At 46.8% G+C, this 27,884-nt stretch overlaps 1 protein-coding gene across 8 annotated transcripts in view; it reads right to left on the bottom strand.

The window, feature by feature from the left end:
• Positions 1 to 27,884, bottom strand: part of NLRC3 (NLR family CARD domain containing 3) — an 89,607-nt gene that overhangs the window by 31,932 nt on the left and 29,791 nt on the right. For 6 of the 8 annotated variants that reach the window (XM_039491201.1, XM_039491204.1, XM_039491203.1 and 3 more), the window contains 3 exons: positions 13,692 to 13,869; positions 11,401 to 11,661; positions 1,517 to 3,260 (listed from right to left, as the gene is read on the bottom strand). In XM_039491201.1, coding sequence (XP_039347135.1) covers positions 1,517 to 3,260; positions 11,401 to 11,661; positions 13,692 to 13,698 — 2,012 coding nt within the window. In that variant the 5' untranslated portion in view covers positions 13,699 to 13,869. Of the gene's footprint in view, positions 1 to 1,516; positions 3,261 to 11,400; positions 11,662 to 13,691; positions 13,870 to 27,884 lie in introns of those variants that run through there. The other 2 variants (XM_039491207.1, XM_039491208.1) reach the window with 2 other exon arrangements.

Raw genomic sequence — 27,884 nt, forward strand, 5'->3', positions numbered from 1 at the left:
TGGCAGGAGTGTAAAGCGTATTCCAGGATAGCGATACAGGACTCTTCGCTGACCCGGGGACTCTCTTTATAAGTCTTGTAAGATGGCACTAGGTTGTAGCTGCCACAGATCATGTCATGACCATTAAACACATTCTCTAGGCATGCACAACACTAAAATGCACTGTGTTTAAACCAGTGGCGATCCTTGTCATCTGGTCGGACTTTGTCCACTTGTCGCCGAGTCTGATATTAGGGACAGGTGACTTTTGGGGATGACTATCCAATGGGGGTGCTAAACCAGCCTCAAATGGTATAAAGATCCAGTAGACCCCTGGATTGCTCAGGGGACTGTGAATGAAACACAAAATCTTCTACCTCTGAGTTGCTGATTCTCATTCATCCAGGCCAGCAATAACTAAAGGTCTTTTAAGGGCTGTCCATTGGCCAGTGTGAAATGAGTTGGGGATCTGAGTCCAATTCCTAGTGGAGAAGTGCCCATATCATCCCTCACCCAATTAAATTGACACCTATTATAGTAACCTCAGCAGAGAGGCCAAGTACTATAAAGTGAAGGCAAGTGAATTAGCCTCTGCTCCTCAGAGGTGAAGGTACAATGTGAAAGTAGTTCAAGTAAAACCACTTGCCTCCTATTAGTCTTGTTATCTCTACCAGCCTACAAAGCAAGAATCCCAGTTCCAGACTCCGTGGTCTCCTAAGTGGCCCCCATAATGCAATACTAGCAGCATCTCAGGATAGCTCATCAGCCATTGATACACATAGGTAATAACAAACACAGCATGATGTCTGGCATATTAGCACTGTCACTTCCACTTCTCCAGCTCCTTTCACCCAAAGAACACATGGCATTTTGAATATATTAGACTAATAGACTTTAAGGTCAGAAGGGACCATCATGATCATCTAGTCTGACCTTCTGCACATTGTAGGCCACAGAACTTCACCCACTCCTGCAATAGACCCTGGATTAACCAAGCCTCACATCACCCCTGTGAAGTAGGTATTATCCTCTCCCTTTACAAGTGGAGAAACTGAAGCACAGCACTGGACTGACTTGCCCAGGGTCATACAGCAGGTCAGTGGCAGAACCAAAAATAGAATAATAGAATCATAGGACTGGAAGGGAGCTCAAGAGATTTTCTGCTCTAGTCCCCTGCATTAGAAGACCCCAAGACTCTGGACTTTCAGCCCCCTGCTCTGAACATGACACATATTTCTCAGTACCACATGACCATAATATCTTGGGTGACCAGATGTCCCGATTTTATAGGGACGGTACCGATATTTGGGGCTTTTTCTTATATAGTCACCTATTACCTTCACTCCCTGTCCTGATTTTTTCACACTTGCTATCTGGTCACCCTAATACCATCCTCGGAGTATATTTCTGTTTGCAGGAAAATAGTGCTGAATAAAATAATTGCCACATATCCTTTAAACAGCTGCTACTTTCTACCCCATGTCACAGGAAAGTGGAAATAGTCCCAGTCCCTACACAAAACCCTGATCTGACTTACCGGAGATTACTGCAGAAGAGGAGCTGGGAAAGCAGACTTTTGCAGATATTGTAGGTGAGGCAGTTGGAGAGGTTTGTCTCCTCCATACACACCTCAGAGACCTGCAGGAGATAAGCCAGGGCAGAACAATTCACTGGCGATAACATCCCAGCTAAGCTCTCGTTTTTCATAGCTTCCTCCACAGTCTTGGCCAGCTCCATGTGCTGCACTTCATACAAGCACTGCATGACGTTCACGGTCCTGGAGGAGATGACATAGTCAGTGTTCAGGCAGCTCTGGAGAAAGCTGACCACGTGGCTTCGGAAGCTGTTATGCTCATCCTTCATCAAGAGCCAACCAGACAGCAATTTGTTCACCTGCGGGGAGAGAAGTCCAGAGAGAAAGCGCACAAAGATATCCAGTTGCCCGTCATCTGACTGCAGTGATCTCTGGACAGCGTTCTTAAAGTGATTGAGGAAACCAAACTTAGGCCAGGACATCCCGCTCTCAGTGAAGAGATCAAATATTGCTCGCTTTGCTGAAGCATAGTAATAAGTGGCTGCCAAAAACTCCTGGAGGGTTAAATGGGAGAAATAGTAGACAGTGGAGAACTGCATCTCTTCCTTGAGTAACATCCTATTGCACAAGCTGCCTTGTAGTGATGAGAGGTCTATGCCATAGGCTTTCATGTCTTGTTCATAAAATACATACTTTTTCTTGAGCAGACCATAAAATGCCAGCCGACCCAGGTTACCAATAATTTTTTTGCTGTTGTTTATAGCTTGTTCTATCCTGGGAGTCTCCTTCTGTTTTTCCTGCCAGTCATTACTCAGTGCCATTTTAAAGTAATAGGAGTAGATTTCTGATAAAGTCTTAGGAACAGTTGTCGTTTCTTGGGATTGATCAGTGCTGTTCTTTAGGAAATAGCCCATTGAGGAGCCAGATATCCAGCAAAAGGCAGGAACTGTACACATTGTGTACAAAGATCTGTTAGCCTTGATCTGACCCAAGACTTGACTGGATAAGTCTTTGTTCTCAAGGAACATCTGATCCAAGAAGTCCTTGATCTCCACAGCTCCAAAACCTCGTATTTCTGTCATCCGGTCAACTAGGCCACCTGGGATTTGGCTGGCTGCTGTGGGCCGTGAAGTGACCCAAATGGAAGCTTCCTGGAACAGGTTGCCACGGATAATATTGGTGATCAGACTATCCACTTGAATTTCCTTTTTGGGGTCCGTGCAAACGACTGTGTTGGAAAAATCTAAAGGAGTCTTAAACTCATCCAAGCCATCCAGAATCAGTAAAATCCGGGCGGTGCCATTGGAGATAAAGCTGGGTTCAGTGATATGAGGGAATGCCGACCGGATGAGCCTCTCAGCAGAGAGTTTCTCATAAGTGTTCAGTTCCCGGAAGGTGAGAGGCAGCACGAATATGATGTCCTTATTGACCTCCCCTTTGGCCCACATGCTAGCAAACAGTTTCACCAAAGTGCTTTTGCCGATCCCAGCCACACCCACGGTCACAGAGATTCGAGGAGGAATGCTGACTTTAGACAGAGGTAGAAAGAGCTTCTCCAGGGGGATTTTCTTGGCAACATTTCTCATGCCTTTGGTGGCCTCAATCTGCATGACATCATGCTCTTTCTGCTGAATATCTGTCAAGCCTTCCACCAGCAGAAGATTAGTTAGCCTCTCCAGCTGGCCAAGTTCCACACCAGTTCCATAGCGGTTCTGGAGGCTTTCCAAATGCTTTTGCACCATAGGGTCTGTGTAGAGAAAAGCAAAATAGGTCAAGAGGGAGACAGACGATGACCACAAGCATAAGCAATAGGCAAAGCCTGAATTTTTCTCATTATTGCAGGGAAGAGAAGCCAGCTGGAGCTTCTGGAGGTCAGGAAAACAGGTTTGGAAACTTGCAACCAAGGGGGAGGGTTGCACTGGCTGTGAATGTGATTGTAATGGGGAGCAAGGTTCTCATTACTCAGACACATCCACCAGCTGACCAAAAGGACGGGGCTGGAACTGCTTTAGCTGCAGGTTACCTCTACTTTGTCGAGTAATGTGTAAACTAAACATCAGGGCAGGAGACTGCACCTATCACTGAATCACTGACGTTAGAGATGGAGTCATCTACTCCAGCCCCCAAGCAAATGCACAACTGTCCCTACTGTATGTGGTGGAGGACTTTGTTCAGTCTAGCTTAAAATGTTTCATAATGAAGTTTAAAAAGCCTGAAGTGGCAAATCTTTGACAACAATGGTCACAAATTCTCCCAGCTGTGATCCCATCAATCTAGTTCCCAGTGGCAGAAGTGGCACTTGTCTTAAATTGCCTTGATAGAAAACATTGGTTCAAATAAAATGGAACCATTGATTTCTGGGGGAGAGCCTCTCTCACAGTCTGAGATTTGAACTGGTGCTGAACCTCAGGCCTCATACAAAGCTTTCCTGATATCCATTAGCGACCCTTTTGTTTTCATGGTAATGGCTCCCGTAGCCGCGCTAACACCTCGCTGTGCCTGCCAGTTAACTCAATCACGGTTTCACAACAAACCAAAGTGAGTTGTGGTCCGAGTTCAGCACAAGTTCAACTCCAAATCTCGGAGTGCAAGTTCCCCACTCAGAGTGTCTTTCACAGAAATAAGCAGCTCTGTGGCTTCCAAATGAACATGGTTTTTGCATCAGTGCAATTCCACTGGCAGGTCAGTCAGAGGGTGGTGTATGCTGGAACACCTTACACTGTCTCCCACTCTCTTCGATGGACTATTACAGAGTCTAAGAGGGCAAGGGTACACTGAAGCAGAGGGTAATTAACTTACATCTTCATACACCCTTTCCTCTTAGCTGCTTTTCTTGCTAGTCTCTCTTGGCCAAACTCAGAGCTGATGTGTAAGGAGGAGATGCAAACAACATGGTAGTGTGGAAGCCAGTAAATAATTAACAAGGTTTGAAGAGATCTTAATGAATGTTAGTTAGCAAGAGTCAGGCCATGCTGTAACCCTAATGACGTGAGACTTGTAGGAGCAAAGATAGTGCGAGGCGACAGGACAAGAACTGTGTACAAAGTTATTACGACCTTGCAATCACTAACCAAAATGCAGGCTTGCTTTTTGTTAGGCTTATCTTATTGTCTCACTCCTTTCTGCTATGTATAAACAAAATGTATTTGTTGCTTTTTACTGTCTCCATGATTGCTAGAAATTGTCTGAAACAAAGGTATAAAGGCTTGATGTAATTGTTTACCAGTTGAGAGACCTGTCCAGGACCCTGTGTCCTATGGCACTCTCTCCCTCCATTGTAATTACTGGAGAAATAATAAAGTATTTAATTTTGCTGCACCCAAACAAAAAGCGAGAACTAAGTTTTTCTTCGACAGTAGTGAGTGGGTCAGTCAGTCAGTTGAAGGCCTCGTGTACACAGGAAAGTTTTACCAGTTATACCAGGGGTCAGCAACCTTTCAGAAGGGTGTGCCGAATCTTCATTTATTCACTCTAATTTAAGGTTTCGCGTGCCAGTAATACATTTTAACCTTTTTAGAAGGTCTTTTTCTATAAGTCTATACTATATAACTAAACTATTGTTGTATGTAAAGTAAATAAGGTTTCAGCATGTTTAAGAAGCTTCATTTAAAATTAAATTAAAATGCAGAGCCCCCTGGACTGGTGGCCAGGACCTGGGCAGTGTGAGTGCCACTGAAAATCAGCTTGTGTGCCGCCTTCGGCACCCATGCCATAGGTTGCCTACCCCTGAGTTATACCAATATTGTTACCCATGTGGACACTCTTATTCCAGAATAAGAGTGGCTTTTTTAGATTTAACTTCAACTCCTTCCCAGGCGAGAAAAGTGAAACTGACAAAAGCCATTCTTTTACTGCAGTAGGAGCGTTCACAGTCGGATCGATAGTGGTATAATGATAACAGTTTAAATTTACTTCTTAGATTTTACTGAAAAAAATCTTTTCTGTGTAGACAAGGTCTAAGGGAGTCTATCTAGTCTGTACAATGAGGAGTCCTTGTGGCACCTTAGAGACTAACAAATTTATTTGGGCATAAGCTTTTGTGGGCTAGAACCCACTTCATCAGATGCATGAAGTGAAAAATACAGGAGCAGATATAAATACCTGAAAAGATGGGGATTGCTTTACCAATTCATTTATCTTGTTGGACTGACCTCTTACTTGGTACAGCAACCCCCGTCCTTTCATGTATTTATACCAGCTCCTGTATTTTTCACTTCATGCATCTGATGAAGTGGGTTCTAGCCCACAAAAGCTTATGCCCAAATAAATTTGTTAGTCTCTAAGGTGCCACAAGGACTCCTCATTGTTTTTGCTGATACAGACTAACACGGCTACCACTCTAAAACCTATCTAGTCTATGTTGATGGAATATGCATGTCAAGGGGCTGGAAGAAGATGTATGTTGCACCAGATAAGACTTTCCCAGACTCATTTAGACTCAGCTGTCAATGACTCCAGTTTGCCATAGCATGGCTTACAGTAGCAGCCCAATGTCTGCACTGTACGTTCCATGATGGATTTAGCTTGTAAAACCCCTGGAATGGGGACTGTGGTACTCAGTAAATCATCATCAGAACATGGCCTTTACTTTTTAAATATAGCATAAGACTTCTTGTTTTGAGGCTGTGTGATGCTGACACATGGAAACAAAACAGAACGAGACTTTAACTCATGATCCCTTCACCATCATGTTATTGAGTGCTTTTCTGTGCAATTACCATCCAGACGGTAGAGCCCTGATTGAATTATTCAAACTTTCTCACATGAAGCAGCGTTTCAGCATCTAGGTGGCAAATTATTAAGCAACCTGATTTACACTGAACTGCTGCCTGAGACAGAGAAATGAGAAGACAGACAAATTGGGTGTGTGGACTAGGAGGCTTTGATCAGCTCCCACAGGAGAGACAGAGCTAGGTGCCTGCTCCTGAACGGTTCTGGGGGTGCAGCTCCACATGCACAAAAACTCAGTCCTAGATTCCTCTCTCATACTATGCTGGGGAGGGCTTTTGGGAGCCCCTTCGCTCTGTCCAGGCACTGTCACTGCCAGATTTCTGAGCGCTAGATTGTTGTGGTTAGCCACAGCCCTATACTGAGGGCAGTGCACCCTTTCATTGTACAGTATTTGTAATGTAATATGACCCAAGACATTTTCTAATGGTCTGGCCATGCACACTGAGCCCCAGGCCTGTCTTGGGGCCAGTGTGGAGCTGCACCACCCCAGGTGGGGCTCCTAAACCAGACATAATCCCTCCTGCAGCTCTCAGGCACACAGATAGAACAGGCCTGCTCCTGAAGGGGCTGCAGCATGCTCATCCTGTGTATCTAGACAGCCCTGCTGCCTGGGACAGGATCCAGGTCCTGCCATGGCCTCCTCCCCAACTCCACCCATGGGCCATAGCACACAGGGGCGGCTCTAGGAATTGCGTCGCCCCAAGCAGGGCGGCACACCGCGGGGGGCACTCTAGCGGTCGCCGGTCCCGCGGCTCCGGTGGACCTCCCGCAGACGTGCCTGCGGAGGGTCCGCTCGTCCCGCGGATCCGGTGGACCTCCTGCAGGCACGCCTGCGGATGCTCCACCGAAGCCGCGGGACCAGCGGACCGTCTGCAGGCATGTCTGCAGGAGGTCCACCGGAGCCGCCTGCCTCCCTCCCGCGGCACGCCGCCCCAAGCACGCGCTTGGCGCGCTGGGGTCTGGAGCCGGCCCTGATAGCACACCAGGAGGAGAGAGCAGTCCTTTCCCATGGGGGAGTGTAGGGGCTGAGCTCCGCCACCATGCTGGGGGTGCAGAGACGCTCCCTGCAGCCTCCCCAGTCCCACAGACTCATAACACATGTAGGACAGACAGATCAAGCAGACCGCAGCCTGGCAGCCTTGCCTCCTGTGGTGAGGAATTACCAAACTGGGCCATGTACACTCCAGTCTCTCCCCCTGCTCCCCAGAAACAAGCATTTCAGCAACATTTCACCCAAGTTCTTTTTCCTTATTCTATCTTCTAACGCGGTCCTGGTCAGACAAGATGACCCCTCTCCCTCAGAGCCAGTTAAATAATGGGTTTTTAACTGCCACGGCTGCCAGCCCCACTTGGGACCCGAGAGGAGCTGACTGACTGAGCTCTCTCTCTCTCCTACATCACTATCAGCAATGGCTGCTGCTTCTCTTGATGCTGCTTGAGGCAGCAGAGGGTAACAACTTGTTCTGTGTAGCCACATTGACTCTAAGATGCTAAAACTTGTTTTTCCAGTAAAACGGGCAGCTAAGGTGTACCATCCAGGGCCGGCTCTACATATTCGGCCGCCCCAAGCAGTCATGCGCGGGAGACGCCCCGGAGCCCCGGGAGCAGCGGACCTCCCGCTGGCTTGACATGTGAGGGTCCACTAGTCGCGCGGCTCGGCTGGACCTCCCACAGCTGCAGACGGTTGGCTGGTCCGGCGGCTCCGGTTGAGCTGCCGCAGTCATGCCTGTGGGAGGTTCAGCCGAGCCGCGCGACCAGCGAACCGTCCGCAGTCATGCCTGCGGCAGGTCCGGTCGTCCCGGGGCTCCGGTGGACCTCCCGCAGGCATGACTGCGGCAGGCCCGCTGGCCCAATCTGCCGCCCCTGACGACAACTGCCGCCCCACGCGTGTGCTTGTCGCGCTGGGGTCTGGAGCCGGCCCTGCATCCTGTAGCCCCGTCCATCTCAGAGGATCCAAACATGCTTTACAAACTTAACAAGCAAAACTATTGAGATCACCTTGCCACCCACTGAAATGCAGCTACCTCTTGAGTACAACACAGCCACAATTCATGTATGAACTGGAAAAGTGGGTAAACAGCGAGGTGGCAAAATTTGCAGATGACACAAAGGGATCTCACAAAACTGGATGACTGGGCAACTAAATGGCAGATGAAATGCAATGTTGATAAATGCAAAGTAATGCACATTGGAAAACTTAATCCCAACTAGAGATACAAAATGATGGGGTCTAAGTTAGCTGTTACTACTCAAGAAAGAGATCTTGGGGGTCACTGTGGATAGTTTTCTGAAAACATCCACTCAATGTGCAGCAGCAGTCAAAACAGCTAATAGAATATTGGGAACCATTAGGGAAGGGATAGATAATAAGACAGAAAATATCATGTTGCCTCTATATAAATCCATGGTACACCCACATCTTGAATACTGTGTGCAGATCTGGTTGCCCCATCTCAAAAAAGATCTACTGGAATTGGAAAAGGTACAGAAAGGGCAGGGGTGGTGTCCCTCACTTGTTTGCCAGAAGCTGGGAATGAGTGACAGGGGATGGATCACTTGATGATTATGTTCTGTTCATTCCCTCTGAAGCACCTGGCATTGGCCACTGTCGGAAGACAGTATCAGAGGAGTAGCCGTGTTAGTCTGGATCTGTAAAAAGTGACCGAGTCCTGTGGCACCTTATAGACTAACAGACATATTGGAGCATGAGCTTTCGTGGGTGAATACCCACTTCGTCAGATGCATGACGAAGACAGGATACTGAGGTAGACAGGAAGACAGGATACTGAGGTAGATGGACCATTGGTCTGACCCAGTATGGCCGTTCTTATGTTCTAAACCACTGCCAAAGAGCACACAGCAGCACAACTTCGCAGTGATGGCTGGAAGTGAAGAAGATTCAACTGCAAATGCCATGGTGGGCAGAGTGTAGTGGAATTGCACAGGTTGGAATCCACTGCCAGGACTCCAGGACATGCAGAAAGCAGATATACTACATAAGGTGCCATCTCGTAGAGCTGTAACTCTCTCAGTGACTGTCTCCAACATGCGCCTCGTCACCACGGAACACTAAGCCCGCATAAATAATCTTCCACTGACATTGTGGTGATGGCAGTGCCACTATCAGAAGAAAGCAGCTGCAGGCGACGGATAAGCAGGTTTGGTCCTAATCAACAATGATCCTCTTTTCATGCAAATGTCCCTAGCAACTGACAAGGGTGAGAAATACAAAAAATGTGGTCATTCCTCAGGGCAGGTCAGACAAAGGAGGGGTCTCTCCTTGAAGTGGGGCCCACATTTTGGGTCCTGATTCTGCAGGTTGTTTCACCTTCTCCTCAACACACTATAGCCCCTGTCTTGGCTCTGCCATGCCAGCGGTGGGGAGGGTGGATCAGAGAGCAGTGGCTCATAAGGGAATGTGCCTAGAGTTGGTGTGTGTGTTTTTCTCAGGAGGATCAAGTTACCTGCACACAGGTCTGAGTCAGGACAAAGCAGCTGGTACCCCAAACCAGGAGCAATGTATGAAACATTCCATTTGCGAGTACCTGGAGGGTGAAGGGGTGATCACTAGCAGCCAGCATGGATTTACCACAAACAAATCCTGCCAATTTCCTCCTTTGACAGGGTAACTGGTTTGGTGGACGGGAGGAATGTGGTGAACATAATATACCTGGACTTCAGCAAGGCTTCTGCCAAGTCCCACATGACTTTCTCATAAGTGAAGTGGTGATATGGGGGCTCAACTGAACTACCATTAAGTCAATACAAAATTGGTTAAACAACACCAAACAAAGAGTAACTATTCATGGACTGATGTCAGATTGGAGGGAGGTCTCAAGTGGGGTTCCACAGGGATCTGTTCTGGTCTGGTGTTGTTTAACATCTTTATTAATGATCTAGATGTAGGAATAGAGAGCAGGCTGATCAAGTTTGCAGATGACACAAGGCTGGGGAGGTTGCTAACACTTTGGAGGCTGGAGCTAAAATTCAGAGGCATGTTGATAAATTGGAGAATAGACAACAAAATGAAATTCAACAAAGACAAATGTAAGGTGCTACATTTAAGGGAGAAAAACCAAATGGACAAATACAGAATGGAGGATAACTGGCTTGGCAGCAGCACCACTGAGAAGGATCTGGGAGTTGTGGTGGATCCCAACCTCAACATGAGTCAGCAATGCGATGCTGTTGCAAAAAAAGCAAATGCAATTTTAGGTTGGATTAACAGAGGCATAGCATGCAAGTCACGGGAGGTGATAGTACCGCTCTGCTATCCACTGGTTGGGTCTCAGCTGGAGTACTGTGTCCAATTTTGGTCACCAGTGTATAGAAAGGATGTGGTGAAACTGAAAAGGATCCAGAGGTGAGTGACAAAGATGATCAAAGGGATGGAACGCAAGGCAAAGGCTGAAAGAACTGGGGATGTTTAGTTTGGAAATGAGGAGATTAAGGGGGCAACATGATAGCGGTCTTCAAATACTTGAAAGGCTGCCATAAAAAAAGTTGGAAAAAAGTTGTTCTCTCTTGGCACAGAAGGCAGGACAAGAGGCAATGGGTTCAAACTACAGCACAACAGATTTAGATTGAATCTCAGGAAAAACTTCCTACCTGTAAGAACAGTAGGACAATGGACCAGACTGCCTAGGGAGGTTGTGGAAGCTCCTTCACTGACAGTTTTCAAAAGGAGGCTGGATAGCCACCTGTCCTGGATGGGTTAGACACAACAAATCCTGCATCCTGGTCCGGGGTTAGACTAGATGACTCTTGTGGTCCTGTCTCACCCTATGGTTCTATGATTCTATGACTTCAATTTCTCAGCCAGAAGTTAGGGATCTATTACAGGAATGGGCAGGTTAGGTTCTGTGGCCTGCAACATGCAGGAGGTCAGACTAGATGATCATGATGGTCCCTTCTGATCTTAGATTCTGAGTGTCCCAGTGGTAGTGTCCTTAGTTGACTCTCTTAATCAACAGGGGTCAGACCCAGAAGTCCTTTTTTGTCCTTACTCAGGCAAAGCTCCCCAGGGTACACCTGGCTTTGTGAATGCTACAGGTACACATCTGCTTGCACGCAATGCTGAAGCGTGTGCGCGCACACACAGAGGCTTTTATGACACACGTGCACACAGACAGAAGACAATGAACAGCATCTCCTACCATAGACGGTGATGTGGAGATAGAGCTGGGCGTTGGTTGTCTCTATGTACGTCTGCAGGGACTGAGAGGCATAGCTGCCCTTCCCAGCCAGAAGATCCATGACTGCCTTCACCTGCTCCGACAGGGAGCTCACCTCCTGAATCTGGCCTGCCTCCTCAGCACTGAGGAGATCCAGCTTCCTCATGTAGCAGATGATCTCTTCCAGGAACTGCGGCGAGATGGACCTCACCAGCTGCTTCCGATAGCGGTTGATCCAAACCCCTGTGAGGAAGAGTGGGGGGTGATGAGTATGAGGAGTCACTGACAATATCTAGATTTTCTATGTGCTGAGGATGCATTGCTCAGGGGTGACAGGAGATGGAAGGGTGATAGGCAGGTTTCTTGGAGATCACACAACTGTGGCAAGGCGCTGCTTGGACAAGGCAGTCTCTGTATAGACTCTGCACTATAATGAACAGAACATGCTGCCCAGAAAGGAAATACATAAGGAGATAAAACTGAAACTGACTAGGTCTGTCCAAACAAGACACTAGGCTGAAGCCATCGAGCGCCAGTGAGAGAATCCCAAACCAAGTCCAGCACCAGCTGAGCTACTAAGTTCCTGCTCCATTATTTCTGCTTCATCCATTAGAAGAAAAATTCCAAATACAAATGCATTGGTCGCAATCATGCCTCTTTCTCAAAGGGAGAAAGGTTTAGTGGACAATCTTGAGAAACACAAATGCTTCCCAATGGGGCTGTGTAAATCAGTTTCAGCCAACGTGAGCTTTCACCAAAAACTCACGTCAAACTCAAACTATTTCTGGACATTTCTGCATAGCTTGGATTGGGCCAAAAGCCAAAATACTGCTGCTTAATTTGTGCCATGGCTGAGCCCTGGCACCTCTAGGCTTGGCAGTTCAGAGCCCCGGCACCTTTGGGCTTGCTGTATCAGTTATGAAAGTAAAAAAATTGCTTGAGCCCTGGCACCTCTTTCATTACAAAGTAAGCAATGCAAAATACCATAAGAAAGATCATTCTGGGAAGCTTTCATCCCTAGTGAAAAAGTGAAGCACCAGAAATCTTACCAGAAAGTCTTATCTTCCCGGAATTTCCACCTCCATTTAAAAACTCTGATCAACTTGAGATATGCCTCCCAGTCTGAATGACACCTCCATAAATGTAGAGGCTGTCCTTCATTGCTTTACAATTCCCATGGCTGTTGTAAAGACAAGGAGGGAGAGGCAATATCTTTTATTGGACTGACTTCTGTTGGTGAGAGAGACCATTCGAGTTACACAGAGCTCTTCTTCACGTCTGGGAAAGGTACGACATCACAAACATGGCCGTTGTCACATTTCTGATTGGTTAAGTTGGACAGTCACATGTATTCACCTCTCTGGCCACGTTCTGAACATCTTCTTATTTAAACTGGACTTGGTGTTAGGGAACACGGGGCTCATTTGGGTATTTGGTTATGTTAGGAGAGGAAATGACACCTAAGCTAAGTCCCTCAGGAACCAGCCTATTAGAAAGGGGCTCTGCAGGTGCCAGCTTCAACATCAGAAGATTTTATAGCAACATACTTGTGTCTTTTTGTGGTCATTAATCCCCACCCCTCATCCTATGCACTGCATGATACTGTGTAGGCCGGCTACGATGAATGGAACAAAGGCGGTGAGAGAATGTATCCCATATATCCCAGCACAATACTGGTAACTCTGGTCCAGCCTTTGAGGGGTTAAAAATCGTGCGTCTCACTTTTCAAAAGAGAAGGTAGGAAGGATTCGTCTGCACTTAAAACACTACAGTGGCACAGCCGTGCTTCAGTGTAGACACTACTTACACTAACAGGAAGGGGTCTCCAGTCACTGTAGTTAGTCCACTTCCCTAAGAGGAGATAGCTAGGTCAACAGAGGAATTCTGCCATCAACCTAGCGCTGTCTACATAGGGACTTAGGTCAGCTTAACACCACCACTCAGAGGTGTGGATTTTTCACATCCTGACTGACGTAGTTAAACCAACCTAATTTTCTAGTGTAGACCAGGCTGGAAACCCTTCCCCTCGCAGCCTCGTCTTTTCCTCTCACAGTATGGAACACAAACAGGTCATCATTGAAAATGACCCCTTCACACCAAGGAAATATCGTCAGAGAAAGCTCCCCACCTTTTCCCAGGAGTCAGAAAGCAAGTTACCTTTTGGCTCACAACAGCAACCCCTGGCAGCTGCCACCAGTGGCAACCCGAAGACAAACGTCTGCTGAGAGAGAGCCTCAATCATTATGCACACTAGCCGTTCACGTCCTGCTCACCTTCCATCAGGGGGTTCCAGTGGCATTAGAAGCCTTCTTTCCGACTGCAGCGTGACGACTGGCAGGCAGACCCCACTGCCTTCCCATTGACTCTGCCCGTTGTCCTCTCAGGCCGGGGCCCCAGTGTGGGCACAGCATTCACGGCTCACTCTGCGACCGTTAGCCTTTTTCCATGTTTCTGAGGGAGGGAGAAGAAAAGCATCAGTAGAAGGGTGGGAGCCAGCACCACTCAAAACCTGACCCACAGGTGCATTTCCTCACAGCCTGTTGGGAAAACATGAGGGGAGGAACCTTTAACGACAGGAAAGGTTACCCTGCCATGGTGACATGAGCCACTTCTGGCTGAGACAAGCTTTTGCAGCTACCAGGAGAATGTCCTGCACTAGAGCCAGTGAGGCTGCTGACTGAAAGTGTGGTACTCTACTGAAAGCTTACAATGAAAGCCCCTCCCAGAGCGACTGCCAGAGACTGAGCAGGCTGCAAGCCACTGAAATTCTCATTCACAGTTCATGCCACAGCTCGGGGCCCCAGTCCAAGACCCAGGCCAGGATGCTGCTGCCCAGATCCATGATCCTCACGGTACTAAGAGCTAGATATCAATCTGTCCATGCGCCGCTCGGATCAATGCTCCCTGTGTTACGGAGCTGGATCCTGAGACATTATGCCAGGATGCTGGTACATCACGGTCTGAATGCACAGACTGCCTATGCCAGCTTTCAATGCCTATGCCATAGTGCCAGTGCCAAGACCACTGTGCCAATGCCTTTCTTGGCTAGACCAGTGACGCCAATTCTCAATGCCACCTGCCACGTGCCCCCCAAGTGTCTGCGTGAAAATCTAAGCCAAGCCCCCTAGGGACTGCTGGGTGGGGATTTGACTCTGCTTTGGAAAGGAAGATGCAAAGCCAAAAGAAAACACACAGCTGCAAGGGGCCTCGTTCAGTTTTGAGCAGGTCTAATCAGAGCCCAGAACCTCTGCCCCAGCTTTGTTAATTAGCAACAATTTCAGAGCTCTGTACTCACTCCGTTTGCAACTGCACAAATTAATCATGCTCCAAGTAGGCTAACGAGCGCCCACCTACTCCTCCTCATTTCGGTGCTACAGTATTGCTGCCTAATTGCTTCGCTTTGTAAAAATGGCCACTGAATTCAGTAGCTTCCTGTGCCGCGAGCAGTGGGAGGGAAGGATCGCTTAGAAGAGGAAAACGTCTGGTTTGAGAAGCCAAAGAAAACCAGGCCCCTTTTGATCCATGTGGAGGGGGTCTCTGCACATGCATCTCCCCACCCCCAGGTGGAAACTGGCACAGGGGGGTCAGCTGCCTTCAGAGCTATGTTTGCCTGTCTGCTGGGCTTGCATGCAGCCAGGCTGGGAGCCAGAGGTGTTCCAACCAGAGACTGCATTGCATTTGCACACATCCTCCTCCCTAGGGCAAGATCCCCACTTCCAGGGGGTTCCTGAAGACAGGCAGACCCAAGGGAGCCCTTTGCAGAGCAGGTCCAATGGCACAGCCTTGACTGGGAGCAGGGCTAAATCTTCCTCTCTTCTGGTGGGTGGCAAACCCAACCCTTCCCACGGAGGCGTGCAAAAGAAACTCTCTGAAGGGAACTTGTGGAGGGTCATGCTCCCATGTGGCTAAGATCTGGCCCTTTGTGAGGCTGCCTTTGCAGACATTGCTACTAGTTCTCATGCCAGAAGCTGAGAGATAGGGCTATTCCACCAGGAACGGCAGAGGGTTCTGCCTCCCAAACGAGTGCTCGCTTTCCCCTCCCCCCGAGGAGCTGTGCAGATGTTGGGAAATCTGCAGAGGGCAGGGACATCCACCCAAAAGCCTTGTCCCTGTACAATGGCTCCCAGTCCCACTTTGTCCCCTGGGGCCTTCACCAGCATTCTGGAAGGGGGAGGGATAGCTCAGTGGTTTGAGCATTGGCCTGCTAAACCCAGGGTTGTGAGTTCAATCCTTGAAGGGGCCACTTAGGGATCTGTAGCAAAAATTGGTCCTGCTAGTAAAAGCAGGGGGCTGGACTCAATGACCTTTCAAGGTCCCTTCCAGTTCTAGGAGATTGGTATATCTCCAATTATTACCTATTACCTCTCCTGTGGGCTTTGGCCCCAGACCATCTCCAGAGGGTCACAGGCACAGCAAATTCCCTTGAGGTTGGCAAGAGGACAATGCCTCCTCCAGAGAGAACCCTGAGCACAAACTATCATGCACCCCAGAGAGCCACCGTGAAGAGGCTTCCATTGAGTCAGGAGAAGGGGAGAGAGGTTCTTCTGGAGGTGCTGCCTTGGGGCTGGGATTAACTGGATCCCCATTCCCTCTGCACACAGAAGGGGAGGGTACAATATAGCACAACAACAACTTTAAATAAGAACCCTACATAGGGAGCGTCCCCACCCCATTGCTTGGAGCACGGCACAACAGAACCAACCCAAACACAACATAGTCAAACACCAGTGCCAGAAGGAGTGCGGCAGTGAGCATCCCAGCCTGACTTCTCAGCTCCACCCGGGTCAGGGAAGCACAGAGCTCAGTTACTCACCCGAACCGAATGAAAAACAAGTTGAAATCAGCAAGGAACGTTTCCATTTTATCAACACACAAGGTTTCAATCAACCCCCACTGTGATAGGTCCCACTGCGCCCACCCTTTATGTGCAGCCCCTCAGAGACCTTCCCTGCCGTTTATTTGCAGGGATTCACTTGCCTGCCTTTCAGTGCCGTCAGAGTATTTACAGTATTACCCAGCTTTACTCCCGCTTCTCCAACAAGCAGGGTGGGGGGGGAGCATCTTCTCTCAGAGCACTCCCTTTTGACAGACCCTTTTAGCCTTTTCTTTTCTCTCTCTCTCCTGCATCCTGCATCCTCCTCCTCCCCCTTCCTTCCTTCCCGTGCTCTTTTATCCAGTCTCGGTGTTACTGAACTCATTAGCTACTCCCACCCCAATCAGATCCCATAATCAGGAATTCCTCTCCTTAACCAGGCCCTCCCCGGGAGGACGCATGGGTTAAACAGTGACCAGAGTGCTGCATCAGTGGCTGATTCCCAGCACTCTGTCACCACCACCCCTCCTCCCGCCCCCACACAAATCAGAATTTTGTTTCACAGGAGATTTGGAACATTTTTGGTTTTGTTCCAATTCTGAACAAAAAATGGGTTGAAATCGCAGACTTTTCCTTGAAACAGCAAATCCAGTTCTCCCAGCTCTATTCTCGCCCTTTTGAGCTATACTGGATCTGTCTGTTTGGAGGTTTACAGTGGTTTGAATTTGGCCTCATGCCTCTGACATGTTTTGAGGGTTTGCCCATCACCTCTTCAAGGAGTTTTATTGGTGGCCTAAGAGCTACTTATTTTTTTCTCAGTGGCTGATGAGTTGTCTCATCTCGTATTTCTTTTTGCCCTCAAGCCATTGACTTGTGCAATTAGGATACATGATCAAATTAAGGACAGTCCAGCGAGTCAGCCGTTCTCTGGCTAAACCACCCTCCTTGCGACTGTCCTGTTAGATCTAACCAGGCTGCGAAGTTCAACTCAGTCATTGGGTTTTCCTTCTTCTCTGGGTAGACACTAACCAGGCTACAATCAGAAGCTCTTCTGCCACATGCAATGCTCGTGCCTCATCTCTCTTTATCTTCCGCTCCTGGAAAACCGAAATGGATTGAGTCCAGCCACTGATTGTGGATGACTGACTGTGATACCACAGATTATTTACCCACAGGCCATGCTGCGATTTCCCAGACCTGGTGCTACTCTAAAAATGTAATATTCTCTCTGGGAAAACTATCAGCCTCACATTAGCAGAATTAAATGAATTTCATCTGCAGGGGTGGGAGGGAATAAACAACATCAGACATTTTTTCTAATTCCACTACAGCCCTGGGATATTCTGTTGTATGTTGGGATATTCTAGGGTTGCATTCCTCTAATGGCAGTAAGGTAAATTGTTCCACTGGTTAATTACTCTCGCTGTTAAAAATTTACACCTTATTTCCTGTCTGAATTTGTCTAGCTTCAACTTTCAGCCATTGGCTCGTGTTAGACTCTTCTCTGACAGATCAAAGAGCCCGTTATTAAATATTTGTTCCCCATGTCGCTGTGTATAGACTGTGATCATCTCCCCTGAACCTTTTCTTTATTAAGCTAACTAGACTGAGCTCCTTGAGTCTAGCTCTAGAAGGCAGCTTTTCTAATCCTTTAATCATCTTGTGGCTCCTCTCTGATTTATGAACATCCTTCTCGAATTGTAGACACCAGAACTGGACACAGGATTCCAGCTGTAGTCACACCAGCGCCAAACACAGAGGTGAAAACCTCTCTCCTCGTACTCAAGATTCCCATTTATGCATCCCAGGATCACAATAGCCGTTTTGGTCACAGCATCTTACTGGGAGCTGATTATCCACCATAACCCCCAAATCTATTTCAGAGTCACTGCTTCCCAGGATAGTCCCCCATTCTGTAAGTGCGGCCTGCATTCTTTGTTCCTAGATGTATACACTGATATTTAGCCATATGTCATGAACATACAGCTAAGGGTAGCATAAAATTCCTCCTTTATCTGTCAAGGGTTAAGAAGCTTAACCAAAAAAAACAATAAGGGAAAAAGATACTTTTAAATCTGCGGGGGAAGGATTTTGCTTTGTGCTTTGTGTTGTTGTTCTTTCTGAAACAAAGAGAAAGACCAAACAAGTAATCCAGCTTCTACTGAAATGCTACATTGAATATTACAGAAATAGTAAGTAATAGCAAAAAGTGTGTTAAATTATCTTTTGTTTTAGCTTGTGAAATTTCCCTATGCTGAGAGGAAGGTTTATTCCTGTTTTTGTAACTTTAAAGTTTTGCCTAGAGGGGAACCCTCTGTGTTTTAAATCTTATTACCCTGTAAAATTACCTTCCATCCTAATTTTACAGAGGTGCTTCTTTTACTTTTTTCTTTATAATAAAGTTCTGTTTTTAAGACTCAGATTGGGTTTTAGTGTCCTAAAAACCCAAGGGTCTGGTCTGTGCTCATCTTGGTTACCTATTTGGTTGGTATATTATTTTCCAGCCTCCCCAGAAAAGGGGGTGAAGGGGGTTGGGGGGATATTTGGGGAAAACAGAAACTCCAAGTTGTCCTTTTCCTGAATCTTTTTCTAACTCACTTGGTGGTGGCAGCGATACCATCCCAGGGCAAGAAATTTGTGCCTTGGGGAAGTTTTTAACCTAAGCTGGTATAATATAAGCTTAGGGGGTCTTTCACGTGGATCCCCACATCTGTACCCAGGAGTTCAGAGTGGGGACGGAACCCTAACACCATATTAAAATTAACATTGTTTGCTTGTGTCCAGTCTACCAAGTGATCCAGATTGCTCTGTAGTGGTTACCTGTCCTCTTCATTATTTACCATTCCCTCAATTTTTGTGTCATCTGGAGACTTTGGGTGATGATTTTATGTTTTCTTCCAGGTCATTAATAAAAATGTTAACTAGAGTAAGGCCAAGAACCAATCCCTGCAGGACTTCAATAGAAACATGCATTCAATGATGATTCCCCAGTTACAGTTACATTTGGACACCTATCAGTTAGCCATCTTTTAATCCATTTAATGTGTGACAATTTTATATCTTTCTAATCTTTTAATCAAATGTAATTTGGTACTGAGTCAAACATCTTACAGAAGTCTAAGTATATTACATCAACACTATTACCATTATCAATTAAACTTATAATCTCATCAAAAAAGGCATAATGTTAGTTTCACAAGACCTGTTTCTCATAAACCCATGTTGATTGACATTAATTATATTACCCTCTTTTAATCCTTATTAATGGATTCCTGTATCAGCCACTCCATTATGTACCCCAGGATCGATGTCAGACTGACAGGGCTATAATTCCCAGGTCATCCCACTTACTTTTTTTAAATACCAGCACAATATTAGCTTTCTTCCAGTCCTTTGGAACATCCCCAGGTTTCCAATACTTATTGAAAACCAGCATTAATGGCCCAACAAGCTCAGCCAGCTCTTTTAAAAGTCTTGGATGCAACTTACCTGGACCTCCTGATTTTAAAATGTCTAACTTCAACAGCTGCTGTTTAACATCCTCTTGAGATACAAGAGGAAGGGAAAGAGTGTTATCATATAATGACATCATCTGTTTTTCCCAAATACAGAGCAGAAATATTTGTTGAACACTTCTGTCTTTTCTTAATTGTTATTGATAATCCTACCATTTTCTTCTAGTAATGGACCAATTCCATTGTTAGGATTTTTTTGGTCCTAATATACTTTTTTTTTTTAACTTCTTTTTATTGTCTTTAACTCTGCTGGCAATGGTTTTCTCTTTGTGTCCCTTTGCTTCCCTTATCAATGTTCTACAATATCTAACATCTGATGTATATTCATGACTATCAATTTAACATAAGAACGTAAGAATGGCTGTACTGGGTCAGACCAAAGGTCCATCTAGCCCAGTATCTGTCTACCGACAGTGGCCAATGCCAGGTGCCCCAGAAGGAGTGAACCTAATAGGCAATGATCGAGTGATCTCTCTCCTGCCATCCATCTCCATCGTCTGACAAACAGAGGCTAGGGACACCATTCCTTACCCATTCTGGCTAATAGTCATTTATGGACTTAACCACCATGAATTTATCCAGTTCTCTTTTAAATTTTCCCTTTCTTTATTTGTTATATATTATTATTTTTATTTTTCATAGCTGCCTTCACTTCCCCTCTAAATCAGGTCCATTTTTTAACCAGTACAGCCTTCTTCCTTGTGGGACTATGCCTTTTGGGGCATCTAGTAAGGTGTTCTTAAACAATTCCTATTTATCGTTCACATTTTTCTGATTAAATTCTCCCCCCAAGCTGATCTGGCTCATAACTGTTTTCATGTTTGTGAAAATGGCCCTTTTAAAATGCCAAATATGTACATCACTGGTCTGGACTTTACTTTGTTCACATATTATAAATGTGATCAAGTCATGATGACTTGTACCTAAGTGGCAGTTCCCTGCTGAGGTGCACAAGAGGAAAGCAAAAGGTCCTTGCACAGTCTTCTCCCACATTCTCACCCAACCAGGTGTGACAAAGTGGGAATGTTCTTGATGTGTTATTTGCATGCTGAGTGGGGAGTATTAACCTGGGAAGGTTTCAGGGGAGTTTTGCTGGGACTGGCTGCATTGGGGAAGGGAGGATATCTGAGCATGTAACATGAGAACCCAGGAGGGGGGGTTGAAGGTCAGGTAACACCTCTGCCTGGGAAACTGGACAAAGGACACAAAGGCTGGGGGAGGCTGAGTGGGAAGCTGAAGGGAGTTTTAGTTTGGAGCTGGCAGGAAAATGGAGAGAGACGACCCGACCAACAGGGCTGTGGCCTCTCTGGGGCCCCCAGATGGACATAACTAAAGTGGGTCCTGTTGTCTATACCGGCAAGACCTGTTTTGGACTGTGTTCCTGTCGTCTAAATAAACCTTCTGTTTTACTGGCTGGCTGAGAGTCATGGTGAATCGCAGGAAGCCGGGGGTGCAGAGCCTTGTCTCCCCCCACACTCCGTGACACCAGGACTGACCATTTTGGGAGTCCTTTGATTTCCCCATTAATCCATTTTTAGGTTTGGGTACGGTGCGGAGATTGCTCTGGTTTTATTGGGTGATGATCATTAAGCCGTGATCATTAAGCACTTTACTAAGGCTGGGACGTGCCCAGGCAGAGCGTACAAGGTTAAGTAAGAGGTTAAGGTGAGTCAATGAGGGAGTTGGGAAGAGAACCCAGATTTCCAGAGATCATAGTGCATTGCCAGAGCAAGCTGTTAGAGCCAGGAAAGTGCAGCCCCAAAGTATTCATGAATATTCATCCAACTGAAATCTACCAGTTTGCTTTCTTGGTATTTGCAGGTGGCGTTAGTTATTAAGCCAACATCAACTCCACTGGGATGTTCAGTCGACACTATGTTCTGTTATTCTCTTCATGTCACAGAAGACAGGAACAGCTAGACAAGACAGAGGCAGCTCTTAACTAAGTTGCTTCCTCTATGGATGCATTCCTTCGGCTGCCTAGTAGAACGGAGCAGGAATTTTGTGAAAAATTCCAAATTTTGTTGTGGTTCCATAATGGAAGAAAAAAATCTTAGAATTTTTCACTAAATGGCTGCATGACTCCCCGGCTGCCTGGCCAGCAACCTGCCCATCTATCTTCCAGGATGGCAGCCAGGCAGAGAACCAGCTGCCCAGCTCCCTGGCAAGTCAGCAGCCCAGAAGAGCCCTGGATCTGGGAAAAGTTCTCCTGGCGGGCTGCTTTGGAGCTAGGGACCTTGGGAGCCTGGGCTCTGAGGATCTGGGCAGGCAAACTGGGAGGAAACCAGGCAGGTTTAGAAACCTACGCAGGGGCTCTGCTGGAAATCTGTTTCGTTTGTCGGAATTTTGTTAAAAATCAATACATTCCCACAGAATGTTTACATTTTGACAAATCAGCCCTTTCCAATGAAAAAGTGTTCCCTCCGAAAATTCCCACTGACTTTAATGCCAATCCCTGAATGGCGCTTTGATTCTACGTGACAATTAAATAAATACCAATCAACAGAGTGTCATTAACGAGACTATTTGAACATTCCTAGTTATTGAAGCTAAACCTCACTTACAGGGCTACTTTGGCATTCCAGTGCTTCAACTGAGAGACTGGCCCCATCCACGATACTGGATCCAAAACCCATCCATGACAATACTCATGGGCACACATTCACGGATCAAATATCCATGCACCTTTTTCCCTTTGGGAATATCAAATTCAGATCCAGTTCACAATCCAGGCATCAGGACTTGGATCAGAACATCCTGACCCTAAGGAAATGCAGATTTGGATCCAATTCCAGATCCAAACTTTGCTACTGGAGCCAATTTCCACTTAAATTATGTAATTGTGACAGCCTGGTCATAAAATAAAGACTTTGGGAGTGTCTAAACCTGAGGAATAGTTCCAGAGCAGTTTGGTGCCAGAGCAGAGATGTAATTGTCCTGTAATACATTTTTATACCTCAGTGATCCTCCCCAGGAAGGACTCATTTTTCTTTCGTACTGAGTGGTTGATGCCTGGCCTGAAGGCTCTTCCTGCACCCAGGCTGCAGCATCAGTGCAGCATGCAATTGTTCGTGCAGGCCGCCCGCCCAAGAATTGAAAAAAGACCCACAGTCAGCACAGCACTTGGAGTAGCACAAAGCGTTTATTGGTCTATGGCAGGGGCGGCTAAACAGTGGCTCGTGAGCCACATGCGGCTCTTTTACCATTAAAGTGCAGCTCACAGAGCCCCCCAAGCCTCCCTCATTCTACACCTACCAGACTGGGGGTGGGGAGAGCTTGGGACCTCTGCCTTGCAGTGGGGTGATGCAGTAGGAGCTTCTGCCCAGCAGAAAGGGGGTCTTGGGGATTCTGCCCAGTGGGGAGGGGGGGTTTGGGACGTCAGCCCCATGGGTCGCACCTGCCAGGGCTCAGGGCTTCAGCATGAGCGGTGCTGAAGCCCCGAGCCCAGTCAGGTGCCTCCCACAGGGTCCAGCATGCCCTGTTCTGTTTTAAACTTTGAACTATATGTTACCAAAGTCATCAGAAAAGACACACGATTATTTTCTTCTCTTCTGAGTCAGGAGTTCCTGCAAATACCACAGACGCAGAACGGTATTGCTCAGCTTCAAAACCATATACAATGGGTAGATTATCAAACAGCTCAGGCACGCAACTGCACTGTTATCGCATTTGCATACTTAAACTGGGCAGCTGTACATGCCAATAGTTAATTAAACACATTTGTACAAATCATAACCTATTGAGCATGCACAGTAATTATGTGCTTAATTTCAGTGCACAGTTGGATGCTTCCAATGTCTGGAAATCTGGCCTGCTTTGCTGTTTTAGAGTTAATGGTTGTCTGCTTAAAGCTACACAATGTAGATTATTATGAAACCAAATATAAGTCAGAAGCCGCAAGACAGGAAAGAAATAGCCACTGAAATGTAGTTTCTCCCCAGAAGCACACGGGAATAATCCCACCAACCCTCCAAACCTGCTTGCAAGTTGGGTTTGGGGTGCCTGTGTCACTCATCACAACGAGCTTCTCCAAAGCCCCCTGGTTAGGAGCACTTCACTGTGGCACCTCCAGAAGCACAGTGTCCTTTCTCACCATCCTGGGGCATTGGTTCAATACCAGGGCGTAGCCATGGTTGGCCATGAGTGGGCCATGGCCCACCCAATCAGCACCCAAGCCTACTCCGATCAGAGCCTCCGTGTATGCCAAGTTTAAGTCAATTTATTAATGTGCAATATAAATGATTTGCTGTGGGTCAGTCCTGTAGTCAGTGCCTGCCCACCATTAAGTTGGGGCCCAACCACATTTCCATTCCTAATTATGCCACTGGCTCAACAGCTGCTCAGAGGGAAGCATGAGGGCCTACAAAGCCGTAGGTTTCCCCTGATGACTCTCAGATCCAGCCTGATCTGGCCTGACCTTATTTAAGTTGTGAGATGGGATGAAATAGCAGTTGGAAGCAGTTTGACTGGAGGCTGAGGTGGGAAGAGCTCCCGAACGTTGGGGAATCCTGGCTGCTGGTCAATCATCAAGGGCGGAGGATGACTGCTGAAAAACTGCAGAATGTCAGCGCTTGAAGTTCCTGCTGAGCGTGTTGGCTCCTCCCTGCCACTGGACACACACACTGCAGCGGTGGCGGCCTTTCAGCCACCCTTTGGCTGGCCAGGGAATGACACTGTCTCTGCTCAAGCGCAGACCCCACCCCTGTGACCCACACGTTCACCTCCTCCAGAACACATTACTGCAGCTGTAGCTGAGAACGCATGTGACTGCCCCTGAGCAGCAGAAGTGCATGCAGCAACTACTGGACAAGTCTGACCCTGACTATGTTCAGGCCTACAAGCACGACTCTACTCTTTGAGGAGATGCTCAGCCAGTAGAGACATCTTCCCAGGACTAACCCACAGTGGTGGAGACTGAAAACAAAGTAGATGAAAAGAAGGAGGGAAAAAAAAGCTACAAACACTTTGACATGTACATGGAGAACAGCAGAGGCTGTGATAATATTACCGTGTAGGGCATTGTCAGTGCTATTGTATGTTGTTGTAGAGAGCTTAGATACCACAGTGGCACACAACTTGAATACTGTGTGCTCATAAGATCTAACAGAATTGGAGGAGGTACAGAGAAGGGCAACAAAAATTATTAGGAGGATGGAACAGCTTCTATATGAGGAGAGATTAACAAAAGTGGGGGCTGTTCAGCTTGGAAAAGAGATGACAAAGGGGGGATATGACAGAGGTCTATAAAATCGTGAGTGGTGTAGGGAAAAAGTGTTATTTACTCCTTCTCATAAACACAAGCACCAGGGGTCACCAATGAAATCAACAGGCAGCAGGTTTAAAACAAACTAAAGGAAGTACTTTTTCACATAGCACAGTCAACCTGTGGAACTCGTTGCCAGGGGATGTTGTGAAGGCCAAAAGAATAACTGGATTCAAAAGAAGAACTGGGTAAGTTAATTGAGGACAGGTCTGTCAATGGCTATTAGCCAAGATGGGCAGGGATGCAACCCCATACTCTGGGTGTCCTAAGCCTCTAACTGCCAGAAGCTGAGAGTGGACAACAGGGGATGGATCCTTCGGTAATTGCCATGTTCTGTGCATTCCCTTTGAAGCACCTGGCATTGGCCACTGTTAGAAGACAGGATACTGGGCTAGATGGACTGGTCTGGTCCAATATGGCCATTCTTATTTTCTTAAGCAGGAATAGAAAAAGATAGAAACTTTGCTGGTACAGCATGCATTTTTCCCATCCACGACCAGTAACATTTGGTCGACTGGCTACTGGATAGAAGCTGATTTGGAGATGGAAAGTGTCTTAAAAACCAGGTCACAGCTAATGCAGAGTTCCAGTGGAGCCCAGAGCTGTGTCATGCATCAGTTAAAACAAGTGACGGATTTCAGGTTTTTTAATGGCCCCCCAAGCAAACTCTATCAGCTCCACCAAGGAGACACTGTTCACTTTATGCTTTGCAGCCCTCCAACACATTAAAAGGAAGACAGCATTACGTACAAGAAATAAGGCTAAAGATAGTGGCATCATTAATCATCAGGATGTCAGTGGCAGCCTTCCAAGAAAGGCAGAGGCGTAACCAGGTGGTAACTCAAGAGCTGTACATCTTCAGCTGCAGTTCTCCACTGGTGCCAGGAGGTCATACTCCTTAGCAACCCGCCTACCTGCATCTCTTGGACTTAGGCCAGTTCCATACTAGAAAATTAGGTCAGCATAACAACGTTGCTCAGGGGTGAGAAAAATCCACACCCCAGATGTCAACTAAACTACACTGCTAAGTCCCTGTGTAGACAGCGCTAAGTCGACAGAAGAATTCTCCCATCAACCTAGCTACCAATTCTCCGGGAGGTGGATTAACTACAGCGATGGGAGAACCCTTCCCATCGGCACAGGTAGCGTCTACACTGAGGCACTACAGCTGTGCCACTGTAGCATTTCACGTGTAGACAAGCCCTTAGAGATCCTCAATCCTAAGAGCTCAATTCTGCTACTCTTACTCAGGTGGAATCCTTCCGAGCCAAGGAGCCCCAGTGAAATCAATATTCATGCTCAGTAAGGATGGCAGAATTGACTCCAAAGAGATGTTTGTAAAGGAATACATGATAACAATTCAGATCAAGGTAACCATGGAATACAAAGGTCACCACTGAGAGATTTAACACACACTATAACTAGGACCTGTCCTCTGGTGTCCGTGCCTTGTCGTGGCGGGACAGCTTGTGTGCTCTAACGATCCCCAGAGTCTGTGTAGGTGGGGGCTTTTTGCTCCTGGTAGGTTAAACCACACTGGATTGGTCTGTGGGGGCCAGACAAAACAGACACCCTGGTCCTCCAGGTTGAGGGTTAGGCATAGGGCTAACAACCCTGTCCCATAAAAAGAAAAATATGTTACAGAAACAGCGATGGAGAAATTGACCATTATTGTGTGTGATGGCCTTCAGGAGTCAATGACCTGTATGACTGTCAGTGGTGAAAGCTGAAAGGAAGCCACTGGCATGAAGACTGAAGTGCTCAACACCAAGACAAAAACCAAATTTGGGTTTTGGAACCTACGGACAATGTACGAAACAGGGAAGTTAACTCAGCTCACAGCAGAGATGAGACACTACAGCTTACACATCCCAGTTGTCAGCAAGAGCAGATGGACAGAATCAACAAGATTAACAACAGCCTCAGGAGAAACTTTGCTGTTTTCTGGATGGGATGATGGACAACACCATGAGGGTTTTGGCATCCTTTTGAAGAAGAGAGTGGAGCATTCTCTGCTTGAATAGAAATCCATCAGCAGCAGACTTATGAGAGCCAGACTGAAAGGGAAACATAATAATATCACCCTGATTCAGTGCTATGCTCCAACAAATGACAGCGATGAAGAAGTAAATTTTTACGCTACAGGAGTTAGAGAGAGTATCACACCATGACCTAACTATCATCATGGGAGACCTGAATGCCAGGATCGGTAAGGACAACACAAACAACGACAGAGCAATGGGAAGATATGGGCGTGGCACCATGAATGAAAATAGAGAAAGGCTTGTTGATTTCTGTAATATGAATGACCTAGTCATCGGCACAACCCTATTTGAACATCATGAAATCCACAAGCTGACATGGTGTTCTCCAAATGGCAGAGATAAGAACCAGATTGACCATATCATGATCAATGGCAAATGGCAACGCTCACTGACAGATGTGAAAGTGAGAAGGGGTGCAGATATTGGCAGTGACCACCACCTTGTGACAGCCTCCATCAAGCTAAAACTGAGACGTGTGGGTCCACCAAAAAAAGGACATAGATGTTATGATATTGACAAGCTAAAGTCCCTTGAAATACAGAAAGCCTTCGTTCTGCAGTTAAAGAACAGGTTTCAGGCACTTGCAGACCTTGATGAAGAGGAGGGGAATGCAGATGAGGAGATCAACAAGAAGTGGGACAAAGTAACAGCAATTTATAAACAGAGCAGTGAAGCCTGTCTAGGCTACAGGCAGAAGAGAAGGAAGGAGTGGATTACACCCAGCACATGGAACATCATAGAAACCAGACGAGCCCTGAAGAAAAAAGGTTTAGACACAAAATCCCAGAAGCAAAAGAACAAATACCAAGAGCAGTATAGCAAGGCACACC

This window comes from Mauremys reevesii, linkage group 10 (assembly GCF_016161935.1).
Source record: "Mauremys reevesii isolate NIE-2019 linkage group 10, ASM1616193v1, whole genome shotgun sequence".
Lineage (NCBI taxonomy): Eukaryota > Metazoa > Chordata > Testudines > Geoemydidae > Mauremys > Mauremys reevesii.